The following is a 20,717-nucleotide window of genomic DNA, read 5'->3' on the forward strand; positions in this document are numbered from 1 at the left end:
CTTTTTCATCTTGTTGATAAATTTCATAAACTTTTATGTAGGATATTCAAATAGACATGTAAGAGAAATGGGACTTTTTTTCGGGATTATTGAGTATTTTTATTTCAACTTATTTTACTGCACTGAATAGCTGGAGTAAAAGACACTAAATATCCCTAGTCACTTGAGACTTCATTTTAAAAACCAGTTGTACTGGCTTTGCCATGGCTTTGTCTTGGTTTTGATTTCTATCACATTTCCTCCTCTTTAGTGCTTCCTCAGCAGCATGTACTTGAGTATGTGCACATGCAAATGCAAAAACATGGATATATTAGTGGTACCTGTTATATCTTTCATGCTCATTCAAGAGATATATATTTTTAGTAATAAAACTGAATTTTAAAAGCCTAAAAATCAGGAACCAGCCTTTTTATATAGACATGATATGTCATGGAGTCAGATACTATGAATATCCAATGTGTAAAACACACACACACACAAACACACACACACACAGAATACACATATCCAAGAAATGATTTTAACAGTTTAAAACAGAATATATTTTTATATTACTCTGCTTGAACTGATAATATCATTGCTATCAAAAGGATTTCATGCCTTTTCAACATTTAGTTTTTGTTTGTTTGACATCTTGCTTCCAATTTTGTGTTTAACTCTATGTTGACTTTATCATTTTATTCCAAACTTATGCTCCAAAATGCATTGCTGATGATATTTATATTAGTAGGCATTCTGTGGAATTGTGCTTTTACAGGAAATACATTGGTATTTCCTGTAGATTGGTAAATCTTAAGTAATCTTAAGTAATCTTAAGTTATTTCCACAGTTTAAAAAAAGGGGGGGGCTAATATTGAATCTGCAATAAAATATAGACAAAGTGGACACCAAAAATAGTTTTGTTTCCGTCTGTAATTACTAGCTGTGCAACAAGTATAAAAATACATATTTGCTATGTTTCCTTGAATATGTGATGTGGAGGCAGCACCACTATTTGTAAGCTTTTTAAAAGAGTTACAGTGTCTCTGTAGAGATACTGTACTAGGGTCTAGAGACCAGTAAAAAAGGTTATCATCTGGGCTGCTCCACTTACTATCTTGTGTTATATTTAGCGACTGATATTACCAAAGTATCAGTTTGCTGTTTTTTATAAAAGGAACAAAAACACAGCTTTTGCATGTTCTGGAGAGGATATATATATATATATATATATAACTTGATACAGTGCCTGGCATATAACCTACATTCTACTAATGACATCTATTATTAGTAGTAATAATTAAAGTAGTAACGCTTACAGAAGGAAAGGGAATGTGAGTACAGTTAAGTACCCTTAGTAAGTTTATATGTTTTCTTAGGTTTATATATATTGATTTATGTTACTGACTTTTATTATACAAATGTCACTTATTACTTTTAATCTCAGATGAAATAAATTGGAAACTTAGAGAAGAAAAACATATTTTTAATTCATATAGCAATATTATATAACTCAAAACCTACACATATTCAGGACTCAGATTACATGGAAATTTAACAATAAATGTAAATCACAAAATCTGTCACTTTCATCTCATTTTAGTTTTACTTTTTTACATAATATGCTAGCCGTTTTTGCTTTTTCTAAGCACACATGCTTTATTAATCATAAATGTGAAAAAAAATAAGGGGTGTATTTTGTCATTGCTTGGAAAGGAAACTTAAAGACAATTGGGTATTTTGTCAGGGGCATAGATTTATTTATAAAATTTATCTACTACAAATTGAGTTGTTTTAATTCTTCATTATCCCTCTGAGAGAGGTTAGAAGAAGAAATGACAATGTCTGCTTACATGGGAGAATACTGAAAGAGAGCCACCTTAAATCACATGGTGTAAATTCGCTGGTGGTCAAAGCTCAGCACACTTCCACAGTTTCTCTTCTCCATATTGCTTCCTTCTGTATGGATGCATACATATATATCCCTTTGTATGTACAATATAAAGTGAAGGATGTATTTAAATAAGTTTCATCCTCATTTAGTTAAAATATTTTATGGCCTTTAATTATAAAATCATATTTTGAAAATTGAGCTGACTCTCAAATCTTTTGACATAGCATTCTATCCTTTCTGGCATAAACTTGAGTTACCACTCTAATCTCATTCCTCACATTGTTCCTTTAATTGACTACCTTTAGGCAATTTTGAAGTAGTAGTTGTTTATGCATATCTTTGTCATGGTCTCTCTGACTTCTAAATATTTGCAAATACTATTGCCTTCTTAGGTTCCATATCACTCAGTTCCACTTCAAATTGGCTAATAGTAATTCGTTTTTCTGATGTTAGCTGGGATGTCGGTAGCTTCTACCGTTTCCATACACACACACCTCTGGCTCTCTCCGTGGTGACTATATTTTTCCTATAGAATGCTAATTGTCTTATTTTTCTGACTCACACTGGAAGTGTCTTCATAGAAAGGGATATATTTTCTTTTTTTCCCTTAGTGTTCCCTCCGCCCTAAGCAATTACCATAATATGCATTTAATAAAAAATTATAAAATCCAAATATATTCCTATCATGAAGGTGAAATTTCTCTATATTGAAATAAACTGAAGATAATTTTAATTAAGAATTTAATCATTGGCCGGGCGTGGTGGCTCACTCCTGTAATCCCGGCACTTTGGGAGGCTGAGGCAGGTGGATCACAAGGTCAGGAGATCAAGACCATCCTGGCTAACACGGTGAAACCCTGTCTCTACTAAAAGTACAAAAAAAAAATTGCCAGGCATGGTGGTGGGCACCTGTAGTCCCAGCTACTTGGGAGGCTGAAGCAAGAGAATGGCGTGAACCCGGAAGGCGGAGCTTGCCGTGAGCCCAGATCACACCACTGCACTCCAGCCTGGGTGACAGAGCCAGACTCCATCTCAAAAAACAAAACAAAAAAATTAATCATTATATCAAATCAATGTGAAATTGAAAATACATGATGATACTTTATTTCTATATCTCTGATAAAATATATATATTTATGAAATTAATATAGATTTATTGCATAAGAAATCAAAACTATCTGCAATTCTACCCTCTAGTAATAGCTACTTTTGTGGTACATTTTCTGTTTAATTATCTATAAAACTCTTTTTATACATATTAAATTTATCAATCTATAAATTTCCATCTACCATTTAGAAATGCAAGAGCTCCATCAAGAATCATCTCCCGAAAGCTATGTATTCTTTCTTTAATCTTCTAACTGTATGTGACAGACATTTGTCATAAACTTTTGTATGTTTACAGCCTTCAATTATGCTAGAAATATTTAATTCTTAATTATTTGTACCTAAGTCTATAGGAAACTTAGATTTTATTCTCTACATTTGAGTATGGCACACATGTGCATACCATAATAAACAATGCAAATACATCATTTGTTGTAATTAATGCCTACAAGAGGGAGTGACAAAAACATTACCGGGAAACGTCTGTGTTTTGTTTAATTTCCAAAGATAACTGTTATTTGAAGTTTTTCTTCATTTGTTTGCTCTTGTTTTGGTTAGTATATTGGTTAATAAAGCTGTTTGGAACTTTATTTATCATTATTTGAATTTTCTAAGTCTTATAACTCAGACCAGTAATCCAGAAGTTACCAACACTGTCCAACTCCTATCCTCAGGATGAAAGCCCTTGAAATAGAAATGTGAGCTGTGGCATAATGGAAGCATTTGGCAGCTATTTTCCCCTGCTCTATACATTGAGTGCATAGACTCTAATTTATACACAGAAGTTTATATAATTACAGATTTGCAACAAAATTTACTTTTCACATACTTATGATTCCAATCTATCTCAAAAGTAGATAATCAAACTTTCCTAAACAACTTTTCAATGATGGACAATATTATTGCTCCTTTACCTATTACTACCTCTCCCTGTTCTTTTCTTCATCCCAATCAATATGTCTAGATAAATACAATTTGTTTTTTCTCATTTGATATTTGGTTTGGAAAATGCAGCCACATTTCTACTTATCTTTTTCAAATAATTAAAAACTTCTGCCTCAGTCATGTAACATCTTCATGCATGATCTAATCTTCAGATTTTTCTCTGACTAGCAGAACTAGATGTTTTGTGATTAGGGAAGTCAGAAGTGATGAGACATGAGTAAAACATAAAATATTTCTTTTCTATATTTCAGTAAGTTAAACTAAATTATATTTACCTAAATTATGTACGTACTTTGATAAACATCTCAGATAATCTTAAAAATACCAAGCAGCAATGAAGGAAAGTGTGAGGGAATAGGGAGGTAGGGGAAAAGGAGGAGAGGGAAGGAGAGGGAACAGGAAGGGAGGTGAGGATGGAAGAGTTTTGTGTAACTGGAATTCTTGAGAGTGAGGTTCTTGATAACTATTTTCAATCCTGGGGAAGGAAAAATTAAATCACAGTCCTTTATCATTTTCAAAAGAAAAGAAAATGATAGGCCTTCTGCTTTAAAGCAAGTGGAAAACACAATCTCATGGAATCCCACAAATTTCTTTGAAAACTGTCTGAAGTTACTTAAACTTCCTAAACTGTATGGCTTTTATTTAACACGAGTGGCATTTATAGTAAATATTTGAAGATAAAATGTGATCATGTGAGGACAACACTCTCAGCTGTGAGAGGCACTTAGTAAATACATCACGTAATAATTAAACTCAAGATCTCATTTTAAGTGACACATTCAGGAATGAGAAGGGAAGGTCCCAGAAAGAAGCACAGTCAAATTAGTTTACTCAGAAATCGTAGTTTTTCATTTGAAATATGAAATCCCAACCTCCTTCATATATTACTTCCCTTCCCTAGTTATCACAGGGTTGGATTAGTGTCAGTCTCTTGAAGTAGACATTCCTAAATGCGTAGAGGTTTTTGGAAAGAAGAAGCATAACAAAATTAAAACAAACTGAATGGAATCCATTGGGTCATTTATTAAGAATATTTTTTTTTTGTTTCAAATCTAAATGCTCTGAAACTGGATCAGCAAAATAATAGTGACTAAGTTATTTTAAAAAGATAACAGGAAACAAAGCATAGGCATTTTGTCTTGGATTTAAGCACATTGTGACTCTACTGTTGAACTGTGGTTCTAACTCAGTGACACCTAGAGTAGAAGAAAAGATGCTTAAGGTGGGACAGTTGTGACCTAAAAATTAAAGCTCTAAATGTTTAAGCTAATTTTAAGAGCACTGACAGAGCAAAGCGTATGCACAGAGAAGAACATGAATTATACACTAATAAAATTTTAATAAGTGGAGAATGTTAGTATAGAAGTACACACCTCACCAACAATATGTTGTTTTTTTCTTTCTTTTTTCATTTTGCAGGGAAAAGTTCGGCATTTACAAAAGGCTTTTGCTTCAAGAGTAGATAAGTCCACACAGACTGAACTACTAGGATATGATGTAAGTAGCTCTGTAAAATCATTTTTATCTTCGTTATTGGTATTCAGACCTCTACAGTTTATTTACCTCTGCGGCTGCTGTGTCCATGCATTGATTTAACAGGATTTAGCGGTGCACCATTCATCTTTTGCTCTTAAACAATCCCCAATTACCTTCTGAAACTAAAAAAGATAATTACAGGCACCAACTAGCATACCAATGTCTTATCAATTTTTTTAAACCAACAATTTTGTTACAGTCTTTTGAATTAGTGAATTTGCAGACATGTAGAAGATATGCATTAGAAAACTAGGGCAATTTATTTTTAAGAAAATATTTATTTATTAACAGTTTAATAAAGTTACTATGTTTGTAATCACCAAGATGAAGCACATCATTTTTATATGCAGACACGTAAAAGCAAAAACAACTTTGAAGAAAAATTTAAAATTTTTTTTTAGTCCTTGGGCTTCAGTGCAGGCAGCAGAAAGTAATTTAATGGAAAGTGTTTTTCTATTAGTGCGAAATACTTGTTGAACTGTCAAAACAGGATTGTAAAACATGTTTTAATACAGTATTACATCTAGTAACATTGGATTATTTGGGAAAACATTGATATAAATACCCATTTTTTTCTTAAACACAGTTAAGAAATTTTCATTTTGACTAAGTTCATGACTTTAAACTTCCTCTTGATGAAAAAATGAAGAAAGTAATTTGATCTTGTAGCTAATATGTATGATGACCCCCTCTTCTATTTAGAAATATTTATTATTATTTTTAGCACTTTGCTGATAACTAGAAATAAAATAGAGATAATTTTAAGTTCTATGATGATGAATAATGATAAATTATATGTTTATCTGCGTGTTCTCATTATGTTAAATAACAAACTTGGATGCTACTTTTGTGTTGCCATGCAAACTATATTATTTAATGTAAAACTACTATTCTCTTTTAGGAAATAAACCAAAGCTTTGAATTACTGTACAAATTGTTTTCAAGTGTTTATACACCTCATTTTTTAAATTAAAAAGAACACTAAAAGCTATGAATTAAAAATTATTGTATTACACTTATTTTAAGATATATTTATTCTAGATATCTAAATTCTAGATCTCAATTTTGTGACTGAAATTCTTCTAGCAGTGTTGTATATTATTTAACATGTTAATTTCTAATTTTAAAAAGAAATAACTTTATGGTACTTAAAGAGGATTTACCACAAGTAATTCAATATTGGTCTTTTGTGGGGAATTTTTTCCTGTCTTAAAACTTGTTTTTTTTGTTTGTTTGCTTGTTATTTGAGACGGAGTCTCACTCTGTTGCCCAGGCTGGAGTGCAGTGGCGCGATCTCGGCTCACTGCAACCTCTGTCTCCTGGGTTCAAGCGATTCTCCTGCCTCACCATCCCAAGTAACTGGGATTCCAAGCACCCACCACCACTGCTAGCTAATGTTTGTATTTTCAGTAGAGACAGGGTTTCATCATGTAGATCAGGTTAGTCTCGAACTCCTTACCTCAAATGATCCACACACCTCAGCCTCCAAAAGTTCTGGGATTACAGGCGTGAGCCACCACCCCCTGCCTAAAAATTTTTTAATAAAAATATTTATATGCTAGTCCTTAGGATATAAACCCAATACATGTTTTACAAATAACAATGTTTGTATCTATAAATCTACAAGACAGAGAATTAGTTAAATATGAGTAATAAGATCATAATTTTCATTAAATCTATTCCAATATAACATCATACAACACAGGGACTACAAGTTAAATTAGAATCCACTTACTTCGAGGCCCAAAATTTTTAAATAAGCTAACTGAATTTCAGAAAAACGAAGTCACATTTTACTACTACATGACCTTTGTTGGGAGTCTAGTCTTTTATTTAAAGTAATGTGTTCAGAAAAGGGAAAACAAATATACATTTGGATTCAAATTTTCAATTTTATTCAATTTAAAGAAGCAATGTTTGAGAAATAGAATTCTAACTTTTTAAATGACAATATAAATATAAAATGTAAGACTTTTATGTAACACCATCAATTTTATGTGACACTATTAGTGATTGCTTGTGAGAATTGGTTACTGAGGAATGAACGACACCTCTGGGGAAATGACTAATCTGTGGATAGTTATTCTAGCACCATAGTTACCAGCAGCCTCTTATGTATTTCCCTATTCATGCCTCATAATTTACTAATTTCTACAATATTTCTTATATCAAAGCCATTTAGTTCTCTAAGCATGAAAATAAAAATTTAAAACGAAGCCATGGTAATTGTTAATCCTCATTAAAGCTTCATTGTTCCTAGCTTGTTTCATATGTTATAGTGATCGTTTAATGCATCTTACTGTACTGAATTAAGGTTAAAGAATAATACTTTTTTGACAATGAATCTCTAAAGAATCCCCTTCGTATGAACAAATTAAATTTCTAAAATATGCATCTAAAAACTTATGAAAGTAACTAGATGTAACTGTAATACTAAACTTTAGGGCAACTTGCATGTGAAAAACTGGGGATGGAAATACTTAAATCAAAAATAAGTAAAACACTTGCAGTATGATGAATTACATAACTGGAAATATATGATTCATAAATAGTACAATTTCTCCCATGACCAGGATATATTTTGAATATTTATTTGTAATTTTTAAAATATTTTATATGCAATAGTAATCATTTATTCTTCAATTTATGGTGTTTTGTTCTGTTTCACCCTCAGGAAATATAGTTTCACCTTATTTTAACCTTCAAAAATATTGTATACACACATGTATCTATTTATAACTTGCAAATTGTGTTTATTCAAAAACAAGAAATATCTCGTGGAAATCTTGTACATTATGGATGTTTCTTATACTCTTTTGTTTTCTTCTTAAAGCTGCCAGCATTAGCCACAAATTGTTCTTTACAGATTATTATGGACCATATTTTATTGGTATGAGCATCAGAATATATGATACTACATGTTATCATTAATATAATTTCCTTGGGAAAATAACTCTTGCTATACATTTTGCTTAAGATAAGAAATAGAATCCCCAGAAAACATTAATTATAATAAAATCTATTAAAAATTCACTGCCATGAATAAGTTTAAAGATTTGTACAATAAACTACTTTTATCCTGCACCAGATTTGTCAGGAGGCATGAAACTAATGTTAGTTTACAATGTGCTCTGACTTTTAATGCACGTGGCAAGACTTAAAAAAAAAAAAATTCAGAGTGTCTCAGCACAGGCCTATAAACACCATAGTTTTTGTGATGAGGGAGATGGTTAAATAAATGATGAATGTGTCTTAAATAATCAATGTCAATTTAACCTCTTCCACGTTCCTCTGTCTGCACAGGCTTAGTTTATTGAAAGATCAAAGAATAATTTCTTAGGTGTCACTGTGTTATTAAAACAGGATAGAAGATGAATAGATGTAGTCAAGTAGCATTGCTGCCCGTTCCAAGATTACATTGAAGGGTAGGGAAGTTTTTTATCTAATTACATCAAATGTATAAACAGATGTTTCAATATAGTATATATGCTGTCTGTAAATATTTTATAGCTTGAACTACTACAAATAGCGTTTTGATTACAATATTTGAGAGTGAATAATCAAGATATTCTAAGGATCTTATTTTCTGACAGTGAGAAATTCAGATACTTTCATTAATTTGACATCTTTATGGACAGCTTTTTTTTAACTTCCATTTTATGTCCTGAAGAAGGTTGTTTTTGAAAACGTGACTTTAAGTGTAAGTTTTCTTTTTCAGATAATGCCTGAAATTGACACAGAATATTCACAGGATTTAAAAATTTCTCTGAGCCACAAATGCACTAAAGTTTTAAATAAAGCAGTTTCTTCCTTTCATTGGCATGTGATTTACACTTATATTTAATAAGAAACCGTTTTTAGGCTTGAACTCGCAGTGTTTTCTTTAAGACTTCTGACGTTATCAGGTATTTCATTAAATATTAAATTATTAATTATTGTTAGTTTAAATATCATTAGAGGTTTCAATTTGGCTACAGAAAATGGACTGAACTGTGGTATCACATATTTTGTCTCAGTCATGTATGAATAAAGCATAAATCAGTTTATTAATGGATGCTCATACCACTGTTTGTTTTTACAAATATTTTAACACACTTTCCAAATGATGAGATTTGCTTTATAAATACAGTTTTCTACTTATACATGAGGAAAATAATATTATTTTCATCATGAATGTACACTTTGAAAAACTTTTCAATGCAATTATCTGTGTATTTCACAATCCCTGGTACTTTTCTCAGATTTAATTTTGGTGGTGCTCCTGGCGCAGTTAGTTTGCACACAGTCCTAAAAAATATGAAAATAGTTCATCATGCTGTATTCATGTTAGGAATAAGAATGATTAGTTTTTACTGTAATTGTTTTATTAGATAGAGCAGAAGTGTTTTTTGTGCTGTGCTTATATATTATGTCTGCCTATGGATTAAGCCCCATTCTAAGAATTGAATAACTATCAATTAGGCTTTCTCATCGTGCTGCTAATATACTGTAGTTTATTAAAATTTATCTTCTGCTTTTATTTATTACTTCTATCTTCTTAAATTCAGTACTTCCCCTGATCATGTATGAATGCGCTCTGGCATTTATTAGAAAAAAGTGACTCCCCCCCACATGCTTCATGTATTTATATTTACTTATCTCAGATAATTCTGTTTATTTTTACAAATTAAAAAACATTTAGTTTTAAAAATTGAGTTATATATTCCAGATTTCCTTATGGACTATATATTTTTTTCCCATTACATTAAAGATAACTTTTAGATAAGAACATTGTTTAAAAACACCTATCATGTTTAAAAACATGATTATCTGCCACGAGTGCTTATTAACATTTAATGGAGTCACATCTTATCCAGTGGTAATGTTCCAAGGGCATCACTTTGAAAATTTATTCATGCTTTCATTCAAAAAATATGACTAAGTCCCCTCTAGCAGCCAGGCTCCATTCTAGGTCCTTGGAATATATCCTTTAACCAAACAAAAAAATATTCCTTCATGGAGCTTGCAATTGGTGAGGGCATACTTAAAAATCAATAAGCTAAGTAAATAAGCAAATTATATAATGCATTCGAAGGTGCTGAAAGCAATGTAAAAAATAAAAATAGCACAGAGAAAGAATAATTCTGAGTTTATAGTGGGAGGGTCAAAACTATGATCAGAAATTTTGAATAGGGCGATAGGGAGATCTGAGTTTGAGATTTGAGACTTAAAGAAGGTGAGGTGAAAATCGTGTGTAATCAAAAATTCCTTTGTGATGTGCTTCTTGAATATTCCTTGATGTCCCTTCAGTCAGTAAGAACTAAGCACTTTGTCGTTGCTGGAGCCCTAGATAAGAATAGCTTCATTTAGACGTCATGCAGCATAAAAATTATATTCTAGATCATAAAACCTAGATTCAGGCTCCATACATCAAGAGACTCACACTAGAGGAATACGGTCTACCTGAGGGAACAGCCGACTCAACTCTTCTGTATCATGCTCACCTAGCATAAGCACTGAGAAGAAATCTGGGTGAAATCAACCACACTGTATTAATTACATTTGCTTCTCCTCTTTCTGTTTGTTACTTACATTCACCCTACCCTCTTTTTTTCCCTGAACAGTATTCTTCCAGAGCAGATAGAGTTGGATTTCTATGCTTTAAATATATAATTAGACTTCATTGTATATCAGCATATCCCATTTATCAGAGGTGTGCTGGTTAAACTAAACAAATATAGAAAGCACTCAATGATTACTTGGTGGAAAAAAAATTAAAAGCTGCTATTTTTTTTTATAATTCTAAAAATGTATAACAAATTAATATGCATTGTTTTATTCACAAAACATACAGGTGTGGATATTGCTATATACTATTTTTCTATATTACTTCTTTTATATCTAACAAGTATTTAAAAATTACTGTTATGCCTTTTAGAATGAAGTATTAAACTCAAATCAGCATAGACAACTAGTAATTTCTAAATGTAAGTGCCAACATGCAGTTGTTTTCATAGTGTTGCACTGAGTAATTCTTTTTAAAGTCATGAATATTTGCTTAGGAGCCAGATCCCCCTGGACTGATGCCAGGTCTTTAATTCTGCAGTGACTACATAGAATTAGTATCAGTGAACCAACAGCCCTTTTGTTAAGAGAATATGTGGTTGAGATCCTTATGAGGAAAACAGCAAAGCTAGATGTCATCTATGAAAGTTCTTGTAATTATAAAAATATTCATTAAGATGAAACTGCACACGAGGATGGGAAGAGAATGAGTTGTTGCTGGTCCAAGGTTGTAAAGCTTGAGTTGCAGAAGAAATAAGTTTTGAGATGATCTGCACAGCAGGGTGACTATAATTAATGATAATGTATTATGTATTTCAAAATAACTAAATTTCAAATGTCTCACTACACAAAAAGGACAAGTAATGTGATGGCTGATGTGTTAATGTGTTTGATTTAATCATTCTACAATGTATACATAGATCAGTATCAAAATATCACATTGTATGCCATTAATGTATACAATTTGTCAGTTAAAAATCATGTTAACTTAAGAAAATTTGAAAAGAGTACACACCCAGGAGGTTTTATATAGTTTAAAATAGTAATAATAAATATCATATTTGCTGAAAATTATGTTGTGGTAGTGTTGATAAAAGAGAAGAAAAATATGTATTTGTTGAATGAAAAATTTCTCCCTGTCCACTTCTACTTCCAATTCATAGATTGCTACCTTTATAGGAAATCTAAGTTTAACTTCAAATCTTTCTAATATTTTTCCTAGACAGCCTTAGGAGTTTTTTAGAATATCTAGTGTACTAAGTAGCATTATATAATAAGTCCTGGCCGGGCGCGGTAGCTCACGCCTATAATCCCAGCACTTTGGGAGTCCCAGGCGGGCAGATTACGAGGTCAGGAGATCGAGGCCATCCTGGCTGACACGGTGAAACCCCGTCTCTACTAAAAATTAAAAAAAAAAAAAAAAAATTAGCTGGGCGTAGGTGGTGCACGCCTGTAGTCCCAGCTACTCGGAAGGCTGAGGCAGGAGAATGGTGTGAGACAGGGGAGGTGGAGCTTGCAGTGAGCCGAGATCGCGCCACTGCACTCCAGCCTGCAAGACAGAGAGAGACACTCCGTCTCAAAAAAAAAAAAAAAAAAAAAAAAAGAAAAGAAAAAGAAAAAAAAAAGAAGTCCTTACAGAAAGAGTTTTTACCACCCCTTGGAAGGAAACACCAAGTATAAGCTTGAAGTATCTCTCATTGTCTATTTACAATGCATCAATCAATTGCTGCTAATTATTATAATTTGTATGAAGTTAAGTTCTATGACTTTGTTCAGGTGCTTTTTTGAAGTAAATTTTTGTGGACTTCTATTAATTTATTTCTATCAAAAACATTGCTTTCCTTTGATGTGGTCTACAATCAGGAAAAATTTGCAAAAGGAAATGTATATTTTATATATATACATATACACACACATATGACATACCTATATACATACATGATGTATATGTACATATATTGGCATACATAAATGTCCTTGAAATATATATATATATATATATATATATATATATATATCCTTGACATAGATTTGAAATATATATATATTCTTGGAATATATATTATATCCTTGAAATGTATCTCCTTGCAATATGTCAATGAAATATATATCTGTACATATGCACACACCAAAATGTTATGTATTAATACACACACGCATGCACATGTATACACACACACACAAATAAGACATAGGTAAAAAAAAAAAGTTTGCTTTTGTTTGATGTATTATTCCCATCATAGAAGTTAGAATTAGATGCATTCTTTAATTTTTCTGTGTATATAATAAGAATTACTGAGTATCATATCTTACATTAACACAATGTTTAAAATGATTATTTGAATTTTAATATGATTAAATTGAATTTATATAACTATTAGCTAGGAATATTTGCTGTCCATTTTATTATACTTGGTACATATTAATATAAAGATAATTTCTTTTTAAGGTAGTAATCAAATTAACTCTCAAAAACACTAATTCTTTACTCGCGGAAATCATAAACCCATATACCTTCTAATGAAATAATGATAACATTTTTTTCCGTAACATAGATGATTGTATTTTGGTTTTCACAGTACACTAGCTCATGACTTTTCTGTTTTGTCTTGGTTGAGCTTTTGTTTCACTAGGCTATCAGATTTCGTTAAGTTACTTAATTTTTCCCTCAATTTTCTCATGAGATCTGCTATTCCCTTTGACAACTCTACTTGTACTTGATTTAGATGCACAAAAATGGATAATATGTACCAAGAGCATTAGTCCTCATAGTGGTCTTTGTCCATCAAAATGTTTTTCAGCCACCTGATTCATGCTTTGGGATTTGAGAATAGCTAGCTTCTACCTTTTGCCAGTGAAATAACTAATATTGATTTGAGAGGAAAAAAGTCATTGAAATGTTTATATTAATAGTGTTTCAAAATAAAACTGTAAAGGGATTTTTAACTTATAAAAAGCCACAGAGAGATAAAGGGAAAAAAAAATCCATAAATGTTTGGCTTAATAACAACAAAAGAACAGGGATTTTCAGAATATTACATTAGAAAGTTTCCTAAAAGAGAGCCACGTGTAGCATTAACTTTATGCTCTATAAAATAAGAACCCCAGGAAATTTTCCTCTTTTTTGATGCCACATTGTTAAGACGGTAATTAGAATTTTAAATTTATAAAGTTGATCTATTATAGAGAAAATTTATACCAAAAAGAATGTCATTTGCATTTCAGAGTACTTAAAGAATCAAAGTTCTATACATACCAGAATTATTTCAGGTTTGCCATTATTTTATAAGTTTTGTGGTTATAAATGGATTTATAGATTTGAATTTAAACTATCACATAAGAGGATATTTATTTAAAGTGTGGTCTAATGTAGAGTAACTTTCAGCGAGAAAAGTAGTTAAACAGGTTTAGCATTTTGTTGTATTGGAAAAGTATACCCTAAATATGAATGAATTATTCATAAGCCTAAGAAAGTGCTAATATAGAATGAAAAGTATTATGTTTTTAAGTTTTGGGGGTTATAAGAAATACTTAGAGCCGGGCGCAGTGACTCACGCCTTTAATCACAGCACTTTGGTGGCCAAGGTGGGCAGATCACCTGAAGTCAGGAGTTCAAGACCAGCCTGGCTAACATGGTGAAATCCCTTCTCTACTAAAACTATAAAAATTAGCCAGGCATTGTTGCGGACAACTGCAATTCCATCTATTCAGGAAGCTGAGGCAGGGGAATCGCTTGAACCCGAGAGGCAGAGGTTGCAGTGAGCCAAGATTGTGGCACTCCATGCTGGGCGACAGAGCAAGACTCTGTCTCCAAAAAAAAAAAAAAGAAAGAAAGAAGCAATGTTGTTCCAAAAATGTTACCTAGAAGTGTTTTTTGTTTGTTTGTTTGTTTGTCTTGGAACCGAATCTTGCTCTGTCGCCCAGCCTGGAGTGCTGTGGCGCGATCTCAGCTCACAGCAAGCTCCGCCTCCCAGGTTCGCGCCATTCTCCTGCCTCAACCTCCCGAGTAGCTGGGACCACAGGCACCCGCCACCATGCCAGGCTAATTTTTTCATATTTTTAGTAGAAACGGGGTTTCACGGTGTTAGCCAGGATGGCTAATCTCCTGACCTCATGATCCACCCGCCTCAACCTCCCAAAGTGCTGGGATTACAGGCATGAGCCACCGTGCCCAGCCGAAGTGTTTTTTTTTTTTTTTTAATTTATCAAAAAGATGGTACCGACCCTAAATGAGTCTGAAAAGATTAACTTTTCTTTGAAGGAGTATCAGTAATATGATACAATCATACGTCATAAAATACAAAACTAAAAAGAATTTATGTAATTCATAAAAATGTAAAAAATACTTGGTGTGAGTGTATTATTTTATATACTTTTGAAAGTTTTTTTTTTCCTCCACTTTGGTTTTAGTATGTTAAAATGATCATATAAGTGCTGGATTATCTATAAATATATTACAAGTACATAAACATATATGTCTTCATATATGTTTTTGGCATGTGAAATAGATCCATATTATTTTCCTGTAATATTAATGAATGAATTTTACTATTGATAATTTAAAGGACTGAATATCATTAAATCACATTAATATTTTAAACATTTTTTACATTTTGTTTTAAATTTTCTCCTACTAAAGAATAGCAATGGCACATACTCTCCGGAAGAGGATTTTGAAAACTCTAATAGCATTATGTGTGGTCTTATCCTATACCTAGCAATGCTATCTCTAGAAATTTAACCTGAACATACACTTTCATATGTGCCAAACAATATTTTCATAAGGTTTTCTTTATGATCATTTTGTGTAACAGTTAAAGATGAAAAACAACACACATAACAATAGGGGGCTATTTGATAATGGCTTATCATCAAATGAGTTACAGTATAAGGACAAATACAAGTGCAAAAAATCTAAAACTTCAATCAGAAGTAAAATTATATTACTATTGTTGTAATACTTGGGAAGTTATTTGTGTGTTATAATATTTAACAGCTAAATCTAATGTTTCTAGCATCCAAGTTATTTCAGGATAAGAGAAAATAAACATAACTATGATAATATAAGATAAAGGAAAGAACCTGGTAATGTTATATTCAAATGTAAAGTGTCAATATAAACTTACTATTTGTTAATTGAAGAATATTTTCTTGTTTTGCCCACTGAAAAAGTATAAACCTTTCAAGCTTATAGGCTTAACTTTCAGTAGTCAGGAAACAGAGGAGGTGGGTGAATAAGTTAAACAATACCATCAGTCAACAATCAGACAAAATCCAAATGGGCAGTATTCTACAAGACAACTCATATGGTATCCTTAAAAAAGAAGATGCTATTAAAAATTGGGGGACTATCTGCCAGGCTTGGTGGCTCACGCCTGTAATCCCAGCACTTTGGGAGGCTGAGGCGGGTGGATCATGTGAGGTTGGGAGTTCTAGACCAGCCTGACCAACATGGAGAAACCCCATCTCTACTAATAATACAAAATTAGCTGGACATAGTGGCACAAGCCTGTAATCCCAGCAACTCAGGAGACTGAGGCTGGAGAATCGCTTGAACCCGGGAGGTGGAGGTTGCAGTGAGCCAACATTGTGCCATTGCACTCCAGCCTGGGCAACACGACCAAAACTCTGTCACACACACACACACACACACACACACACACACACACACACACACACACAATTAGGGGACTATCTTGATTAAAGAAACTAAACAGACATAACATGTGAAATGCATATATATGTGTGTGTGTATATGTGTGTGTATATATATTTGGGTATGTATATGTGTGTGTGTGTGTGTACATATATACACACACAGACACACACACACATATATATATAGTGAATAACTAGAGAGAGGGAGAGAAGACCAAAAGCAGCTATGGCAACTCTTTTTTTTTTTTTTTGAGACGGAATCTCCCTCTGTCGCCCAGGCTGGAGTGCAGTGGCCGGATCTCAGCTCACTGCAACCTCCGCCTCCCAGGTTCACGCCATTCTCCTGCCTCAGCCTCCCGAGTAGCTGGGACTACCGGTGCCCACCACCTCGCCCGGATAGTTTTTTGTATTTTTCAGTAGAGACGGGGTTTCCCCATGTTAGCCAGGATGGTCTCGATCTCCTGACCTCGTGATCCGCCCGTCTTGGCCTCCCAAAGTGCTGGGATTACAGGCTTGAACCACCGCACCCGGCCAGCAACTCTTAATTACTGAATCTAGGTGCCATGATTTCAATGTTCATCTCCTCCAAATCTCATGCTGAAATTTGATTCTCAATTGCAGATGGGGCTTAATGGGAGAATAGGGCATGTTTGGGTCATGAGAGAGATCTCTCATTAATAGATAATAGATTAATAGATTAATGCCCACCCTTGGGGTGAGTGAGTTCCTGAGAGAGCAATCACCTCCCCACTGTCTCTCCTGCTTCCTCTCGGGTAGCAAGTGTCATGTCTGCACATGCCAGCTCCCCTTCCATTTCTGCCACGAGTGGAAGTAGGCTGAGACTTTCACCGGATGCCCAGTCTTCCAGCTTGCATAATCCTGAGCCAAATAAACGTTTTTAAAAAATAAATAAATTACCCAGTCTCAGGTGTTAGAGCAATGCAAAATGGACTAAGATAAGACGTGAAGGCTATGCAGGTGTTAATAGTACAAGTCTGAATGTGGCACATATACACCATGGAATACTATGCAGCCATCAAAAAGGATGAGTTTGTGTCCTTTGTAGGGACATGGATGCAGCTGGAAACCATCATTCTCAGCAAACTATCGCAAGAATAGAAAACCAAACACAGCATGTTCTCACTCATAGGTGGGAACTGAACAATGAGATCACTTGGACTCAGGAAGGGGAACATCACACACCGGGGCCTACTATGGGGAGGGGGTGAGGGGGGAGGGATTGCATTGGGAGTTATACCTGATGTAAATGGCGAGTTGATGGGTGCTGACGAGTTGATGGGTGCAGCACACCAACATGGCACAAGTATACATATGTAACAAACCTGCATGTTATGCACATGTACCCTAGAACTTAAAGTATAATAATTAAAAAAAACAGAAAAAAGAATATTGCAAGTCTGTTTTTCTGTATCTTAAAAGTTTTCTCAATAAAGGGAATAGTTTCCCAGCTTACAAATACACAAAAATATTTAAATGGCATTATAATAAGATGTAATGTATGGCCAGGACTAAATTGGGATGGGCAGTCCAGCAGTAACATGTATTTGAGGTACATCTGAAGAAATTTGAACAAGGATTGCTATTAGATATGATGAAAACTTCTTTACATGAACAGTTAGAGGTTACTACTGGGGAAAAAGGCAAGCAAAATGAAAAACAGAGTGTACTATGCAGTTCCCTTTTTAATTAAAAAAATAAAAATAAATGGAAATGAATCCAGAAAGCTTGGTATAGTGGCGATCTCTGGTTTGTAGGAATGTACCATTTTATTTCATTATTTTTGTTTATCTCTTTTTGTCACTTTTTGCAATGAACATATGTATTTTTATAATAATAAAATGTACTTTCAAAGTAGAAATACATTATTTAAAAAAGAAAGCTCATCACTGCAAACTTGAATATGAAATTATTTGCACAATGTATTTACTTTCTATTCAAGACCTACTTTCTTACAAAATAAAGTAACTTGGAAAATTTTGTGGAAACAATTAAATGACAATTTTGTTTCTAAAATGTAGTTATTAAAAATGAATGTTAAATATTGCAGAATTTTTTCTTTCTAATTTGACAATATATTGAATGCATTATACCTTAAAGCCCAAGAAGATTAATCTATTTTGTAGCTGATTTTCCTAGTTTATAATATCCCCAGAGTGGTAAATCATAAAAAAGAATCTTTCAAATTATTATTTTCACTACAATGTAGTCACAGGAAGCCATTTGTTCTCATTAGGTGAACTTTACTATTTCTTTGCAGTTGTCTTCATGTTCTACTTGCTCAAAATGACACAGATATATTAAAGGTTTTTTTGTCCCCTTCACATTACAAATATTAGAGTATTAAAACTTTTGTAGAAAGAGAAATGTTAGTATCATATATTTTCATTACATGTGTGTCTCTGAACATATTCAGGCTATTATGGTATTTTTCCCTTCATTTTACTATTTTAAAATTAAAAAGTGGATCTGGGTTAGATTTTCATTAAGCATATGAATGTTAGGAGCCTTAAATTACACAGAATTTAGATTTCTAAAATGGAAATCTTATTAAAATTCTGTTCCATTAAAATGGAACAGAATTCCAGATTTCTAAAATGTATTAAATAACATATAAAAATATATTCTCTCTGTCTTTCACATTCACTCAACTAGTATTTGTGTAATAAATACTGAATGTCAGGCATCTTCTTAATGTTTAATCCTTAGTCTTAAAGATTTTGTGGACTTTTTTTTTAAGAAAATGGCTGGCAATACCATATTTGCATCTGTGTGTAACACACATTTATAGTCCTGATGTTCCTTGTATTACCCCATCATTTACAAACAGTTACACATAAAAGAACAAAAGAGAGAAAGAGATATTCCAGACGCTGAGATTGTAGCAGTGAACACCAAGCAGACACAACCAGACAAGTTTTTTGTCTTCATAAACCTCATATTCTAGTCAATGAAGACAGGCAGTAAACTAAAAACCAAAGAAGTAAACAAGAGAATTTCACACTGTGTTAAGGGCATAAAGGAGATAAACAGAAAGATGAGATTAAGAGAAACTAAGTGAAGGGAAGGAGCTACTGTCTAGAAAAGAGCCATCAGGGAAGATGGTTCTGCCAATGTTGCATTTGAGCTGGAACTCGAATGATGGGTCACTGTTCACAGAACCAGGACAAGCATGGTGACAGGGAAAATCATACTGCCAAAAACATTCAACTCTCAATCCTGCTGAGTGCTTCAGGATTTCCTCATATTGCTTTTGATCTTGTCATGTTACATTTAGTCTCTATGCATTCTACTCTACGTAACACCACAGATACATTTTCCAAAAATAAAAAATAAATGCAAACACACAGCTTACGTTGTGTTGTATTTCTAATTTGAAACACACATACACACACACACACACATACACACACTCTCTGAATGGCTTAATAAGGCATGTAGGATAGAATCCACACTCCCCAAACCAGCATCCATGGCTGCTAAAATTGTACCCTTCCCTATTTATGCAGTTTGAACACCTACTGTTTTCAAACTAAAACTTTTTATTCCATCAACACTGATTCATTATAAACCGTTAATCATTGTCTAAGTTTTTAGATTTTGTTTCATTTTTGGTTTATTTTTAACCATTTCATCGGGAATACCTCTGCCCCACAATATATCTCTATTTTAAGCCAATCTCCAATTTCATATCCTTGATTGGATAATGCAAACAAGGAATGATTTCTCTTTCTGTAGAACTCCTTCAGCAGTTATCAGTTCTATTTAACCTACCTTCATTTTACAGTTACCAGTCCTATATAATGTTGCCAGTTTCCTATATTAGCATGTATATGTTGTATTTATTATAACTTACCATCTCTGTAGTATGGCTCATCCTTTCCTATATTCATTTATATCACTCTAACTAAATTTGTACACTCCTGGGAGCAGATATCACATTCTATGCTTCTTGCAATTTATACTTCTTTTCATATATAGTACCAGCACAAAATGAAGTCTCCTTTTGTAAAAAGGGTGAAATATTTTGAAATGT

At 33.0% G+C, this 20,717-nt stretch overlaps 1 protein-coding gene across 7 annotated transcripts in view; it reads left to right on the top strand.

Moving 5' to 3' along the window:
- The window catches only part of CCSER1 (coiled-coil serine rich protein 1), a 1,444,871-nt gene that overhangs the window by 767,582 nt on the left and 656,572 nt on the right, over positions 1–20,717 (top strand). For 6 of the 7 annotated variants that reach the window (XM_005555429.5, XM_045393364.3, XM_045393365.2 and 3 more), the window contains one exon: positions 5,345–5,422. In XM_005555429.5, the coding sequence (XP_005555486.3) occupies positions 5,345–5,422 (78 nt within the window). Of the gene's footprint in view, positions 1–5,344; positions 5,423–9,179; positions 12,989–20,717 lie in introns of those variants that run through there. The other variant, XM_065545241.1, reaches the window with a different exon arrangement.

Source organism: Macaca fascicularis, chromosome 5, assembly GCF_037993035.2.
Source record: "Macaca fascicularis isolate 582-1 chromosome 5, T2T-MFA8v1.1".
In the NCBI taxonomy this organism is placed as follows: Eukaryota; Metazoa; Chordata; class Mammalia; order Primates; family Cercopithecidae; genus Macaca; species Macaca fascicularis.